Source organism: Tenrec ecaudatus, chromosome 2 (genome assembly GCF_050624435.1).
Source record: "Tenrec ecaudatus isolate mTenEca1 chromosome 2, mTenEca1.hap1, whole genome shotgun sequence".
Lineage (NCBI taxonomy): Eukaryota > Metazoa > Chordata > Mammalia > Afrosoricida > Tenrecidae > Tenrec > Tenrec ecaudatus.
Window position 1 is genome coordinate 139,447,652 of NC_134531.1, and position 17,017 is coordinate 139,464,668.

General features: G+C 41.1%; 1 protein-coding gene across 1 annotated transcript; it reads right to left on the reverse strand.

Moving 5' to 3' along the window:
* Positions 1 to 33: 33 nt before the first annotated feature.
* Positions 34 to 16,170, reverse strand: SKP1 (S-phase kinase associated protein 1). The gene is made up of 6 exons (XM_075541550.1): positions 16,016 to 16,170; positions 12,539 to 12,635; positions 7,696 to 7,769; positions 3,315 to 3,458; positions 1,667 to 1,807; positions 34 to 897 (listed from the first exon to the last, which is right to left on the reverse strand). Exons 2-6 carry the CDS (start codon positions 12,633 to 12,635, stop codon positions 862 to 864), a joined length of 492 nt encoding a protein of 163 aa, XP_075397665.1. The 5' UTR covers positions 16,016 to 16,170; the 3' UTR covers positions 34 to 861.
* Positions 16,171 to 17,017: the final 847 nt, after the last annotated feature.

The following is a 17,017-nucleotide window of genomic DNA, read 5'->3' on the forward strand; positions in this document are numbered from 1 at the left end:
ACTTAAGGCCACAAAAGCAAACCATTTACTACCTACAATGTCACTTTCATTTTATTTGAAGTACCTCGCACTCATGATGGGTTTTGCCACACATTTCAATGTTAAAGGTTAAATTACTTTACATGCAAGTAGTGTGAATCATTTTCCCCACATGGGAATACTGATTATAAAAAAGATGACATACCACATGAGTTAAGTGTCTGTTTTAATTAAAAAGCTAACAAACTGTCTAGTTACATTTCGCACGGCAAAAACAAACTGGGTGATAGCTGAGTATCTGGCTAAAATATTCAAAGCTGAGGATTAAAAACAACAGAGTCCTCAGATTCAGTTAAAGGAGTCTTGCTACATACAGCTAACCAAGACCAGGGGTATTCCTCAACTCTAGGGGGCCGGCAACGATCCTAATAATCCCATGCAGACTATGTACCTTAACTATCCCCTTTCCGGTGCCCAGTACATGAATAAAGATAATACTTTTGTTAAGTCTACTTCTGCAAACTTTGCATGTTGTTTTATTTACACTGCCTAATTTTAAAAGGTTGCTCAAGTTAACTAGACAGCAAACTAGGCAGTAATCACTTTACAAAAAGAGGGAAAGCCCAAAATACCACTTTCTATAGAGAACCCACAGTTCAGTTTATTAAGAGAAAAACAAAACTTTTGATCACACCAGGAGAATCTCAGCTATACATTTTAGAATCCATACTCCACATGCAATGAGAGCAATATTCTGCCAATACAATAGATTTGCTGCTGCCATTTGCCTACTGTTTTGTCTAATATTAACAATTATAAACAGAGCAGTGCAACTAGTACTTGGAATGATCCTCACAGTGTTACAGTGTCGGGCAGGGCGTCTCACTTCTCTTCACACCACTGGTTCTCTTTGCGCACCTGCAAGGCAGAAACATCACGGAGTGTCTAACATGAGGTTCTTTCCTAAGAATTTCTTAAGACCTAACCAATGCACTACCTGCTGCTGTAGTGGGTACATGAGGACATGGGGAAACCAGGAAGACACAGGCCAAACCTAAGCCCCCAGCTTGCCTTCTTTGGTGCCCCTCTCATGTTTTTAACCCACCCCTCATATATGGTCAAAAGCACAAAGGCAGTAGGCAAGTCCAGCTTGAGTCATCAAAGCTGAAAGAGCAAATTCACCTTGTTTTAGTTTGTGGCTTTGTCAACAAACCATTCTGATCTATCCATTCGCTTTCTCCCCAACTCACTAGCTTGCTCTAAGGTGTCCTGGCATAGAACAAACCATGTATGTATGAAAGAGGGCCAGCTGTCGAAATGTGTAACTGCAAGTAACTTTGTACAAAATCAGTTCCTTCAAATGAACAAAACAATGGGGTGGGGATAAGAGCAGGTATAACCCCTCATAAATTCAATATTCCTAGATACAGGCACCCCCGTTTCTTGGCAAATTACTTATCCACAAATTGTTACTATGATTTGAATATATGTTTACAGAGGAAACTGGTTTTCCATGCAACAATTCACACATTATTTTATTCGATTGCCATCTGCACACTTTGAACTTCCTCCCGGTTTACCATTTGCACCTGTCCTCCTCCCTTTTGAACTCCATACCTCTGGGTAAATGCTGCCTTTACATCTTGAATGGTGGTAAGTTATAATAGACAAACTGTGGACTACCTACCTGGGCTTCCTCCTCTTCAGTAAAGTCGTTTTTGATATTGAAGGTCTTGCGAATCTCCTCAGGAGTTTTCCCCTTGATCATATTGGCAACGGTCTTGCATGTAACGTCAAGCAAACCTTTAATGTCTAAGTAGTTTGCAGCCTGTAAAGTGATTAAGTAGCTTTTAATCAAGTATACTTGATGCTTTAAAAGAAATAAACTCGATAGTGATGGACAATCATTAATTAAACTTAAAATGTACAATAATTTTAAAGTTAAAGGTTAAGCCAGGCATTACTCTCTTAAAAGTTTTTTTATACATGCCTTTCTTATGCACTTTTATAATACTGAGTCCTTGTGCTGCCTTACATACTGTATATACTTGAGAATAAGCCGAGTTTCCCAGCACATTTTTAATGCAGTTTTTGTGGCAAATTTAGGTTTTTCGGCTTATATTCAGGTCAGCTTATACTCGAGTTAGTCATAAATTGGGGGGAGAAGGGTGAGGTGACAAGCACAAGTCAAATGTAGGATAAAATGTTTATCGACACACAAAGGGTAGAAATATATGCAGTGAAAGCATTACATTACTCAAATAATTGATTTTTTTTCATTTCATCGATGTTCTCATTTTCCTTTTTTTTATTCTCTTATTTCCCTTCTGCTTACTTTGATCTTTCGTTAACTTCCTCAAAGTTGAAGCTTAGGTCACTGGTCTGAGGTGGTTTCTTTCTAACAGTTCACTACTACTTTGGTGGCATCACCCCAGATTCTGTTACTGATATCGAGTATCATTCCATTGTGGCCAGAAAAGATACCGTTTATCACTTGAACTCTTTTATGGCCTAGAACATAGTCTCCCACCTTGGGAGCCTAGTACATCCTGCAGTCATCAGTGTTCTATAAATGCCAATTAGGACAAGCTGGACAGCTTTAGCTAAGTCTTTCATACCTTTACTGATTTTTCTATCTACTTATTCTAAAATTATTGAGGGAGATGTTAAAACGCCCATTTCTCCCCTTTCAGTTGTATTGTTTTGCACTTTTTTGCGAGGTGTTTTTATTTAGTTAGATAAATGTGTAGGATTGTCATACCTCTTAGTGAATTGATCCCTTTAACACTGTGACAATGACTTTCTACGCAGCTTTCTTGAGGAGTGTTGGTGTGTGCTGTTGATCTAGAGGGCCGAGTACAAGAGCACTGCCCACACCGTTTCCTAGGCTGTAAGAGCCCCAGGAGCAGATCATCGGGGCTTTTTCCTACAGAGCAACTGGTAGGTTTGAACCACTGACAAGTGAACATGTACACATTGTGCCAACAGAGCTCCTGTAACTTTAGCATATTATCTTTAAAGTGGGTTTCTTGTAGGCCACCTTGTGGGGTTTTGCTTTTTAAAAATCTGATTTGACAATCTTCGTTTTACTGGGTGTATAGGTCATTTATACTTATTTAACAATGAGTGTTACAGTCTACCATCAATAAATTTAATAAATTTCACTATTTTTTTTTTAATTTATTGGGGCTCATACAATTCTTTTCACCGTTCATATATATACATACATCAATTGTATAAAGCACATCTGTACAGTCTTTGCCCTAATCTAAATTTCACTATTTAAAGGTAGCAAAGGCTCTGAAATATAAATATAATGGACATGAAAATCATACCAGAATAAGTTCAAAAAGTGTTCCCTGGTCAACTTTCAGGAACTCTTGGTCCCAAACTGGGATATCATCTGTTCTTTTCTCTTTGTTCTCATCATCCTCAGGAGGAGGAGGGTCATCCTTGTGGTGGGTGCACCACTGAATGACCTGCAACAACAAAAATTCATTCCTCTGGTGTTTCATCAGAAAGCATTCATTTCACTGCTGTTCAGGTTACTCCTTTGCTGCCTAAGAATTGGCTAGAGGTTACCTTGAACAACTGACAAAATCTTAACAATCCCAGAGAGTGGATGATATTCAATAAAAACGAAGCATATAAAAATTACTAGACCACATTAAAAAGCAAAAATTATAAAGTCACACAGAACACAGACTGGAATATGCGCAACTGACAGTGGACTGGCCATATATATTCTTAGAAATCACTACTACCTTAATATAAACTAACCAGCACTATTTAATGAAGCTAGCTATATGCATATAACCCATCCCACCATCCCTAGGCAAGTGCAAAGGAATAGTCAGTTTACGACCAAAGTAAGGAAAACCCAAACGTTCCCATGTTGTCTATTTCCCCAACTGTGTTCACTGTTGCATCCCCACCCACCACCTCGAAAAGTGCCTGGCATCCAAATAAATATCAAAAGAAGTCCTTCCAGAAGCACTTAACACGGGAATAGAGTAAGGTAAATGCTACTGAAATGCTACTGAGATAAGTTTCAGTGTCTGAACTATAAAATGCCATGGATTGGCCTCAAACAAGCATGGTAAAAGAAAAATCTATATATAGAATTCCTACAAAAAGCCCAACAGAAATATGGACAAGGGAAACAGACAACACAGAACATAGAAAATAGACTATTAACAGATATAAAGTATTCAGGTTTTGAGAATTACCCAGTCCAGGGAAATAATTTATAAAGAGTGAAAATAAGTGTATGGGGAGGGGGAGGGGTTAAGAACAAAAAGGCACCGCAGCTGGCGTTTCCAGCAGAAGTCAAATTTGGAAGGGAAACTGCATATGGTTAGTGCCTAATGAAAACCGTTTGGAGGGGCCCAACTGCATCCATTTTGCAAGTCTAGTGTACGTCCACTTCCAAAATGCAAAGAGTTTCTGTCTCCTAAATGAGTCCCTGATAAATAGCTGGCTCGTGTAAAGGAGCCACATATCCTAAAATACTGAAGTTCCAATCAACACAGAGTGCTCTCTATTCTCCACACAAAATAAGGTGACCAACCAAAACACCTGTGTACTCAAGTTCCCTCTGGGGAATAGCCATTCAATAGAGAGAAAAAACAAAAATGTTCCCATTTTGCTAAACAGTGTTGTATTTCAGTAATCTAAGTATGCCAATGCAAAGACTTGACAACTCACTCATATACCCAGGTCTATGAGACAAACAAGATACAGCTATTAGCCAGCTTTTCAAAATTTCACCTCACACCACTGTGCTTTACAAAAGATGAGTTAGTACCTGGTTTTCTCTAATCAAAAGAAACTAGAATTTTCACCTTTACTATAAAAGATGAAAAGCGAAACTAGTATTTTTCAGTGAGCTACAGAGGAGGCGGAGTGCACCCTGGAGTGGCAAGAGTGCTGTTGTCACGTCCTTTGCCAGGAAGTACAATGTACATAGTTCGTTTCTCCTTTATAGCCTGAGTATTTATCAGATAAACCTGGCTTCTACCATATATTAGTATGATTTTCAGATTTTGTGTTATTTAAGATGATCTGGCAGGTTATATTTCGCGAGTCTGAGAACAGTCAAAAAACTTCCCCAAATGAATTAACAGGAGTTGCTTCTTTGATGTACACATTTCACAGCGTCTGAAAGGTTTCATAAAACACTATTTTCAGATAATGGGGGAAACCTGTACTTAAGGTGATCATCATACCATGAAATTAGGAAATACGGGAAAACATTTATAAGCATCTGTATTACAAAATAAAACAACAAAAGATTACCTAAAGAGGGACTGGAGTGGATGGGGTCAGGAATGGGAACCAAGTGTTAAAGAACCTTTCTTGTTGACTTCAGTCATTTAGAAAACAATAAATCCTGAGTGTTCAGGAATTCAATTCCAGCATGCTTAGTGGTCGTGCTTTTCTGCAGGGCCACATGTCAATATTTATCAAAATGTAGCTATATAAACATCCTATGGCAGACCTACATCTAGATCATCCATCCGAGAGAAATATTGCATGCTCATCAAGTAGTGTAAGAACAGGTTTTACACGAGGCTAAGTACTGATACTGCAGTTCTAGTTCATATATGCAGGGACTTGATTCCAAACCAAACACGTTTAACCATGCCCTGTGATCAGTGGATGGCTGCAGACAAGTTCTCTCAGAAAAATTTATTTTAGTCTCACTAGGTGCCTTTCCCGCAAAAGAAGCTCAAATCACAGTGGCTTCTGAGGGGATCTTGAGTAAAACTCAAAGCAGAGTCATCCACTTAGGTCATAGCAACGGTTTGGGGCATTCCTAAGGGATAATTGTTGATAGATTTTTCTCAAAGGACACAAGATCAAGGAGACTTGTTTTGAGGAACTTTTAGGAAAACTGAAAGTTGCATTGGTGAGCAAAGGCCAGTAAAGTGATGCTGAGAATTTTTCCCCATGAGACAATGCACACACACCCACCCTACCCCCTACATTTGAGTAACAAGTTCTATGAGAATTCTGTTGGGAGAGCTTACCTCATCCACCCTACAGACAACGCTGATCCTAACCTTTCAGATTTCCTTTTGTTCCCCAAACTCAAAGAATATTTCAAAGAAATACAATGAGTTCTTCAAGGATGCCCAAACTGCCAATTTGACACTATATAAAGGGAGAAGCATAGCATTCTTTGGGGAAGGTCAGAAAGATGGAAACACTGTCTTCGGAAATACGAAGATCAAGATGGAAGATGTAGGGACAGTTTTATATTTTGCTGTTTTTACCTAATAAAGGTTTCTATGATTTCACTGCATTTTTGAATAAAAAACTGTAAGCAATCTACTCATTGAAGATTGAAAATCACAGTTCTATCATATAGTGGGACACAGTAAAAGTTAAATAGAATGACACCAAAGTCAACTCGCAAAAGTTATATACAAATAAGACACCTGCTACAACTACTTTGTTGAGTAGGAAATGGAATATTAAAAGCAATTATTCCTGTGTCCAGAGGAAAAAAGAGTGATAGAAATAAAAAAACACATGGGGCCAATTAGTCGAATGGACTAAATGAACCATACAAACAACAGCCTCCAAGACCCTGCAGATCTACCAATTGATCTAGGAGATTCAGGATAGAGAAGAAAAATGTGGAACAAAAACTCAAGATCATAAAAAAGACCAGGCGTACAAGTCAGGCAGAAACTGGTGGAACCTAAGACTATGGCTCTAAGTCACCCTGTACGCCTGGAACTAAACTCCCTTCCATGGCTCAATTTTCAGTCAAGCAATAGCCCACTTGGGGGATCCACACAGCTCACTATCAACCAACTAGCTGAGATCTAAAGAGCAGCATTTATCAAGGGCAGAGCTCAGATGGGTTAGGAAAGCAAGAATGGAGCTGGGAAACACAGGGAGAAATAGGCTACGTAATAGCAATCAATGAGAGGAAACAAAATGAATACGGTTACTGAGTAACAACTAATTTGCTCTAAACCTTCAGCTAGTAGGTCAACACTTACCATGACAGTACCACCAGGGCACAGTAAGTAACAGAAGAAAATAAAAGTTTGAGAGAGAATGAGGTAATTTATGGCAGAGAGATACCAAGACATTAATTGTTTAAAGTTGCAAAATAAGAGCCCATATGTAAAAGAGGATCGTTAACAATGATTTGTTGTGATAAGGAAGCAGTTAAGGCTTCTTCTGTACCCTACAGTATTATTTAAGAGCACCCAACCCACTGACATTGAGTCGATTCCAATTCAGTAACCCTACAGGACAGACTAGAACTGCTCCATGAGCTGTAAATCTTTATGGAAAAACTATGCGACCCACATGGCCAGTAGGGAAACCACGGGCTTAGCTGGCAGCTGGGCATTTAAGCACTGCACCACCATTACTCCTAAAATATCCAAACAGCATTCAAAGAAATTTAAGAACCTTCAAGTTCAGAGTGATTTTGAGTGTTAAGTGTTATACTAGACTGTTGAATTTATGGGTATTAGTCAATCAGTGATTACATTCAAATAAAATCTGTACCAAATGTTCACATAGGAGCCTATTTTTAGAATGTTTACTCTAAAAAGAAATTTACTGCATCACACCACATGCTAGTCTCAAAATAAACCATCTACACACAAAGGGACAATAGAAGTGTTTAATTAAAAGTTAAATTTGTGAAAAAGTCCAAATGACCTACCCTAAGAATTAAGATCTTACCTTTTTTAATATTGCTGCATTAACATTTGGTAATGGAACTGGATCATCATCTCCTTCATCATCCATTCCCAAATCTAAAAACAAAACAAAACCATAAGACTCTCCATTATTTCCTCATTCCATTATAATACTCACACCAACCAGGCTGTTTCAAATAAATAATGTAAAAGACCTATCTCAGAAAACAAAAGTATTGTCATAATGTCGATTCTGAGTCACACCAACTCTACAGGACAGAGTACAAGTGCTCCTTAGTGTTTCCCAGAGGGTCAATCTTCGTGAAAGCAGACTGCCTTCATATTTCTCCCCCAAAACGACTGGCTGGTTTGAACCACCTAATCCAAGAGATAACATTGCGTGAAGTACACAAATAGAGGAGAATTCTATAAAGGGAGTCCTAATTGGGAGGAAAATGTATTTAATAAACTGGATTGAGATGAATGGATAGGTATCTGGAAAACTATTAAAGTTGAAGTTTTCGTATTCTTACTCTTTATACCAAATTGTCCAGGTAAACTGTACTCAGAGCCTCAACTTAATCTTATGTGAAGCGGTATGTACATAGCAGATCATGCAACCACCAGCAAAAACAAGGCAAGCAGCTCTATACATACTGATATAATTTTTCAGGTTTTAGCAGTATATAATTACGTTTAGTATCTCCAATAGGACAAATAAAAAACTGTTAACAAATAGTTTATCTTGTGCATGTTATTATCTATAAATAAAGAATCTATAGGTTTCCCTGTTAAGATGACTTAACTTTCAGATTCTCAGCGTGCCCAGTGGATCCCAAAGAAAAACTTAAGATCTGTTATTTAGAAAGATTCCGAATATTCTTCAAATTCATCTGCTGTGAAATTTCTACTTGACTATCAAGAAAAGCTACCTAAGTTATTTAATTTTAATTTCATTAAGTGGGTATCGAGTCGATGCTACAGGGTCATTATAGTGACCCTGTAGGACAGGAAGAACTGTCCATCCCTGGGAGTTTTTTGAGACCGTAACTCTTCATGAGAGTATAACCCCATCTTTCTCCTGCTGATCCTGCAGACTACAGCCCAATGAGTAACTATTATGTCACCAGGACTCCAAGTCACTTAGTAGTAAGTACCAAAATTAAATGCCAGCAGTATTTACAGCATTGTATTGGTTGTAGCAGAGTATCATTGATGCAAACATTAACAGTGTTAAGTAAAATACTTAAGTTCATAATATATGTTAGGTGCTGTACTAGGAAATGAAGATTCAGGAGTGTGTAGGCATGTTCTAGAAACACTTAGGAAGTTGATGCGACTAGAGCTGGGTGGAGAGCAGACGAGCTCACACAACCAGAAGCTCAAACAGCTCGATAGTAAAAGATCCTGGTACATTTTGGCTGCTGTAATGGGAGGTGAGGGTTGGGGATAAGGTTAATAATCCACAAACAACATGGTGGTTTGGACAAAGTTGGTAGCTATGGAGAAGTATGAAGTGGATTCACATTCTACATGCATCTTAAAGACGGAACCAGCAGAATTTGCCAGATGGGAAATAAAACGTGAGCTTTGTCCAAGGATAACTCAGGTTTATGTCACGAGCAAATGGAAGGATGGGATTGCCATCAATTAACTTGGGCAAGGTCGTCAGGGAACTGCTTGGTTGAGCTGGAGGGGGATCAAGAACTCTGCAACCTAAGTCTAAGATGTCTATGTATTAGTATCCAAAGGGGCAGTGACAGAAACCAGAACAATCGATAAGCTGGGAATTTGCATATAAATGGGTTGTAATGCTATGATAACACTAGACAAGATAACCAATGGATCAAGTTTGGGGGTACTGCCACCTTTAAAGATGAGAAGACAGAGGTTATGAGTGAAGGTAAGGGAAACATCTTAGAAAGCATGTAAAGTGATCAAATATGAACTGCTGCCCAATGGGTCTATATGCTAACTAAAAAACAGTATTTGACAATATGGAGGTCAAATTTGACAAGCATTTCCAATGGAAGGATAGAGATGAGATTAGAAGCCATTGAGTCATTGCTGACAAAGAGATCCTATAGGGCAGGGTACAACTGTTCCAGTCAGTTTCCCGAGATGGTAACTCTCGCCTTTATCTTTATCCTCACAAGAAGTAGTACTGTATTATTCTATTTCAGCAGACCTACAGATCTTCCCTAGTCTCTCAGCAATGCCCTTCCCTTGACCCCATGGCAGCCTAAACTAACAATGTGTCTTTTCAAACTCAACTTAAATCATGTTTCCCCCAAGTTAGTACATTTTTAGTCAAAGCACTGAAAAAGAAATATAAAATACATGTACATGGGGAAGTAGGACATTACAGGTAACACAATACAGAACACTAGAGCCTCTAAGGCCAAAGTCACGTTAAAAATAAGCTACTTCTCTAGCATTTAAACTAAAGCCTGGCTTTCCTGCTTTCAGACTGAATGCACAAGTAGCAAGTCACTCCTTCTAGCTACTTAAGTTTCCAGAACTTCTGATAGAGACCTGTACTCTGATATCGCACCTGGGACCTGAACAAATCAGCCAATCCACATGAACACATGCCAAGATGTGCTCTTCTGATTGTCCCGAGTTTAAAAGGTTTTATTTTTTGTTTTCTAACTCACATAAAACCCCAAATGAGAAATACTGCAGACACAAAGCAAGGAAAGCAGTTTTGTTCCTGAGTTCATTGGCCTCAAGAGGCTAGAATCCTATGTAAGCCATCTCACTTAAGATAAAGCCAGATCTCCAAAGGCGGAGGAGGAAAGAATAATTAAACTGTTATTATTAGCTAACTGAAGACCTGGTGGTGTAGTGGGTTATATGCACTAAGCTGCTGACCACCTAAGGCCCCCAGTTCCAACCTATCAGCTTCCCTGTGGGAGAACAATGAGACTTCTGCTCCTGTAAAGATTTACAGCCTTAAAATCCCACAGGAGCAGTTCTGCTCTGTCTGAAGATTCACTGTAAGTCAGAATCGACTAAGGGGCAGGGAATTTTGAGTTTATCAACCTACTTGCGTGGCTTGGAAAACCTTCAAGGAGCCCTATGATTTTCCAATGGCAAATGCTTCTTTGAAGCAGCATAGGACAGATTAGCATATCACTCACTAATTAAGGTGAAATAACGAACACTTTGATTGCTCGGGCAGCAATATTGGTATCAGTTTCCACATCTTCTAGATATAACCTTACTCATCTGCCTTAGTAATAGGTGGATTGCTTTCACACTACGAGAATGACCAGACCACAGTTCTGTATTCAACAGGCAATTGATGAACGGTGACTTAGATATACTAAGGGGTTTACAACTTCATAGAAAAAAAAAATCTATGTATGCAAGGCATCAGGATATAGGACTCTAATTGCCACATGCCTGGTATTAATTACCCAAAGGAATTTTATGTTTAACTTTCATCAGAAAACAAATCACATACTTAGACACAATCGTGGTGATTATAGTACAATACAACTCGTCTTGATTTGATTAAGCTATCTAAAGTATATATGTGAATTCTATGCCAATGAAACTGTTGGGAGAAAAAACAGAAGACACTGAAATTCTGTCTCTGCCACACCTAAATATGTTAGGAGGCCTAGCCTCTGCCACACCTCAATACATTAGCAATCCTAATTTCTTCTATTAAACCCCTCTAATTCTTTCTACAGCTTATACCCCACTTCCTTCTGACTTCGACACTTTTAATGACCAATATGACCACCCCACTGCCTGTCCCCAACATGGCTGCCAGTCAAATTCATCTATTCCCATAACCTGCCACATAGAGCAAGTCTATCTCTAGCAGTCTACAACTCAGGGGCCAAGAGCCACAGAATACAACTGCCTGGATTGCTACCTAAATCTTTTGAAGAAACCACAAACATAACATCTTCAAGCATAAAGTCATTTCTTCTCAAATTTGTTCTCCTATTCTGCCAACTCCAGTATCACAATCCCATTCCTATCCCGTAATAAAAAACCCAACTATCCTTTCCCCTGATAGGCTCAATCTACTCTATCTCAGAATGATCTCTGGGAGCAAATTTTGAACTCACCTCACTAGTAATATATATCATTCTCTCCCCACAGATCTGAGAATAACACCAGTCTAGATGTAATCCACAGTGCCTCTGAGCATGTAAACATAATAGTGTACACAGTCCTTAAAGCAAAACCATATTTTAGCTAACTTTTTTCACCAACATATACCTATGTCTGACATCTAACTCTTCTCCTCTTCTATAAGGTATAGTTTTGATGTGTAGATTTCTCTAAATACTTCTGGCATTTTTAGTCTAGAATATTCTTCACTATTAGAAAGTAAAGTTACATATTACGTTTCAAATATTTCAGGATCTGCTCACCTTTTTATTGGGCTGCATATACACTTTACAGTAATTTCTTAGGAATGACAAAATACAAACAAAAGAAAAACTTATTAAACACACACAGACATCTACTTAGCTTACCCTCTGACACATGTAGCTTACTTCAAAAGATGCTCTCTAATATAGTACTACATGGGAAAGTATGTATTTTCTGAAAGATTTCATTTATCATTAGAAATTTAAAATTATTTGAAACAGAATGGCCATTGTCTGAGACTTGAAAATTGTCTTAATTCCTGGCCTTATCTATCCACTCAATAAGGAAACAAAAAACCCTAATTCAAACAACGTAGAAAGGATGACCTGTATCAGAACAACACATTTAATAAAGAAAAACATGTGACTTTTACCCCTTCTTAACCTTGAGCATCTGTGGTAAATACTGCTCCTACAAATTCAATATTCATGTTTTCGCATATACATTTCATCTTCTTTCTTCGCTCCCATGTTTTCTAATGAACTTACCTTCCAACATGGTCTTGATGGTCACAGATTGCTTGGCAATTTCCACATCGACTTCAAATATCTCTCCATCAGAACTCTGCAACTTAATTGAAGGCATCTAAAAAGGGTATTAGTGAGTCAGTTCTTTAATTTTTTAGTATTTGAGTAAGTTCTACATGATATTTTATCATACAGTTTGCCAGAAAATCTTTTACTTATCTATAAAATACTAAGAATCTGCATTATGTAATCCTGTAAAATACAGCAGTTATTTCCCCAGATAGCCTGTACCTTTCTACAGAAACTAGTCCAAAGTATTACTTCTTAGAAGAGAAGCACTTAAGGCTTGCCTTATTGATATGAATTATATTTTAAATGTCTGGGCAGGCACCATCTGTCTCACTGAAGGTTTGCAGGTCGCTATGATGCAGATCATGTTCCAGTGGAGTTTTCAGAACAAGACTAAATAGAAAAGCCTGGCAATCCATTTCTGAAAAACCACCAATTAAAACCCCACAAATCATAATCCACAAGCAGCGATCTTAAGGGTTGTACATGTAGATTGCCATAACAGACTCTACAGCAGCTAACAACATGAAAATGGGCCAAATTCTGCCTGCCCTTCTTCTCCCAGTGAGTACGGACTACTCCCACTGTGAATAGGTAACTGCAAATCAAAGAAAGGTCCACTTAAAATTTAAAAAGTTACTAAAATGCGCAGTAAGACCTACTACCGGTGAGTTCAGACCTAAAGAACAGATCGGTACACTTATGTTTGGATGAATACAGCATCATGTAATCATCATAATTTGTTTAGGATAAGCAGGCATCAGTACAATTCCCTAAACTGAATAAGGAGCTGGAATTTCATTACTGACTATTCAGGTGTCCAGGCTTAAGCCCTTCTGCTAAAATTTCTACAATAATCTCTTAGTTGCTTTAAAAGATGTATTTACTAACTCAAATTAATTATGAGTCATTAGAAAAACAACATCCCTTTCATAAATATTAAGCCACTAACTTCAAAGGACTTGAGGTCTGGGGAAAAGAAAAATCCCATTAAAATTGAGTTCTTTAAGGACTATTTTCTTGTCTTCAATTTTTAAGATGAGCAATACCTGACTGTAAAGATTAATTCAAAACCTTTTTGAAGCCCCCACATAGAACGTTCAGATGCTTCTGATGTATTCATAATTCTGTCTGTGATATCACTATTTACTACCTTAAAGAGCCTGAGGATGCCTTCAAGCTATATTGTAATAAACATGAATTTATATACAAGCATGGGATTTAAAACACTTATTGCACTAATCCAGGCTCAGAGACATAAGACCCAACACATCAGTTAAAATTTTCACTTTCCTGAGACCACTGTCCCCAATGCTCACATAGCCAACCAGTTAAGGAACCAAAAAGGTATACCTCTGTCTTCAAACCAGCCATTGAAACAGCCTGCAGTCATGGCTGGAGCGCATCGGATTTCACTTATCAGTTTATAAACATACCCGCTCCTCCATGGTGTTTCGTGGTTGCCAACACAGGCGGAACCCCAAAGTCAGTTAAATGTTTTACTAATGGGTAATACCACCCACTTGAGGGGGAGGGGTGAGGAGGCTACAAAAGCAATATCTAAACTTTATCCTAATTATGGGCTGTAGTACAAAAAAGTATTAATTGCCAGAAGGGTGCTGATAAAATTTTTTTCTGAAAGGGGGTGGTAGGCCAAGTAAGTGGCAATCTTTGGTCTTAGTAGTGTACCCTTTCATGCATGAAAACCATTAACGTAATACTCCCAAAGCACCTTTAACACTGTAAAACAGCCATGTTTTGATGCTCGCTGTAAAGTAGCACTCCTTTTGTTATGGTGGACCATTGTTTAAACCAGAAATTTTTGATATAATAAACTTTCTGAAGAGCTTTTTTAAGAACCCAGGGAATGCAACTCTTACAATGGAGATGAGCACAGAGCTGAACTGGCCAGCAGAGAACCCTCCTGATGGCAAGGCAAGCATGAACGGTATCCGGCAAAACGCAGTATTTTAACACATGCCCAATTGTAACCTGCAACGCATGTTAATGCTCTTTCATTAGCAGTACTGGAAGGAACATTACAGGATCAAAGTCTGACAATGCAGTTGATGCAATTACCTTGAAGCAAGGTTGACCATTTCATATTTCTTTCAAACAGCTCACAAGAAATAATACCAAGATCTGCTTAGTCACAGTCAAATTTGGTATTGGGTTACTCTCAAGGGAGCTGAGATCTTATTCAATAGCAGGAGGCAATCAATCCGTTAATCTGTAACGTGATGCACTTTGTAATCCTAGACTTACTCAAGGATAACTTTTCCTTCTGTTCTCTCAGTGTGATACTGCTGGAACTGACTGCACAATTTCCAGGTAAAAAAGGATGGAATTTTAATCTGACAGGCTTTCCAGACCTTCCCTGCCATCTTTTTGGTTCCTTAGAAATGAAACCGCCCTCAGTGGCTGGCATGAAGTAGGCCCTTCTCAAAACAAAACAAACCAATGCGCTGCCAACAAGTCGATTCCGACTCATAATATCATCAAGGGGAGGAAAACCGAAAAACAATCCAGCCCCGTGCTTGTTTTAAGGGACCTGATATTCGGGCACCTCTTTGGAGACTGCAGGGTGAAGGGGTCTGCATTGTTCTACGGCATAACAGGGAACATTCGCTTGTGACGCGCTATTGAAAAGCCCGTCGTGCCGAAAGACCCACACCTGGCAGTTCCCGTAAGTGAGCCCGAACCAGAGACTGCGGGCTAACTTTTACAGTTAGGGTTCCGAAGACGCACCTCTATGACGATGCGATCTGCTATTTATAACACTGGGCTACTCGGCCCCAGGCCGTGGCAAAACAATGGAGAAAAATATTCAGAAGGAGGGTTGGTTATCTGCTGGCAGAGACTAGGCCCCCAGACACAACGCAACCGGCCAGGACCGGTGGCTAGAGATGCCAGCTCCACTGCGGAGTTTAGAAAGGACGGGAGCCGCGAATCCAGCGGTCCCACATGACACCACCGCCTCAACCCCCGCCCTCCCTAACAGACGGGGACACACGCCCACTGCTAAAGAACCCCCAAGTCCAAGCCTCCTCGCCACCCCCGCCTGGGTCCCCGGGCCAGCAGGTCCAACGCCAGGTGTCTGTGGTCTAGTCCGGGGCCTCGCGGCCGGCCGGACTCTGCGCCGGTGGACGCTCGCCTCACACAAAAATGGCCCACCCCCGAGCTCGGCTCGCAGCTAGGCCCTCCCGCCTGGCGCCCAGGGGCCGCCGTGAGGACGCACGGCCTGCAGAGCCGAGGGGCCGAAGGGCGGTCGAGGCCTCGGAACTGGGTGCGCGACGGGTCTTGCCCGGCGTGAGGGAACCCCAGGCCCAGGCCGCCTCCCGCCTCCGGCAGGCCTAAGCCGCAGTGGTCCCGCCGGCCGGTCCACAATCTGCAGCGCCATCGGCGCTTCCCGCTCCACGGGCTACTCACGGTGATCGCTCTTCGGGAGGCGGCGGGCCCAAGGCTGGCGAGCAGCGGGAGGCGTCGGCGGCTAGCGCAGAGACAGGCAGAGAACAAGGCCACTACCGCGGGCAGGCGCGGCGTCGGCCTTTATAGGGGCGGGCGAAGACGCCGAGGACCTCGGGGCCTGTGACGTCACAGAGCCGGTGGGGCTGGCCGCTGAGATCGCCTGACAAAAGGCAGGCGACGGTAGGACGAATTCGGTGCGCCGGCGGGGCTAGCCAGGGAGGCGAAGCAACGGGATGGGGCGGGGCGCGGGGGGCGGCGGCTGGAAGGACGTCATTCCTACCCCACCTCGAAAATTCCAATTCTTTTCCTCAGACAAGAACCAGAGCGCAAGTCAGGGACCTCCACAATCTGGAAGGGTCCTTCAGGCAGAGGCTGTCTTAAGCCTAATTAAAGCCCCCAGTCGTGAAAAGCCTAGAAACAAACCCCTCGATTAGCGTGTGCGTAGGCGGGGGAGGGGAGGCGTGCCGTTTGGGAAGGGCTCCCGAGCTGCTTCCCTGCGGGGAAATCGGGGCTCAGGAAAGGACAGGCGACCCAACGCACGGGTTTTGCCATCCCTGCCCTGAGGTTCCGCGCAGAGCCCGTGTCGGCTCTGATGGAGCCGGGCTTGGGTTAACTGCTTAACGAGAATCCAACCACTCCCCACAGAATTCCATGAGCTAAAACAGGGTTAGCCTCTTCCTCTGCCGTGTGCGAAGGAGCAGCCCGGAACGCCTGAGTGAAGCAGGGCTGGGAGTTGAATCTTACTCCCTGGTTTAGAACTGTTCATCTTTATAGTATTGACTTGTGAGTCCAAAAGGGCCTGTGTTTACAGGGAAACGCCCAGTCTGCAGAGGAGACCTCCTTTCTCTGCAATGAGGAGTCATCTCTATGTGTGTGACGTACACTGCTGGGGAGTCAGCAGTCTGCCAAGCTGTACCTAGGGCCCAGGGCTCTCGTCCACAGTGCCCCCCAAACGTGGTAGGG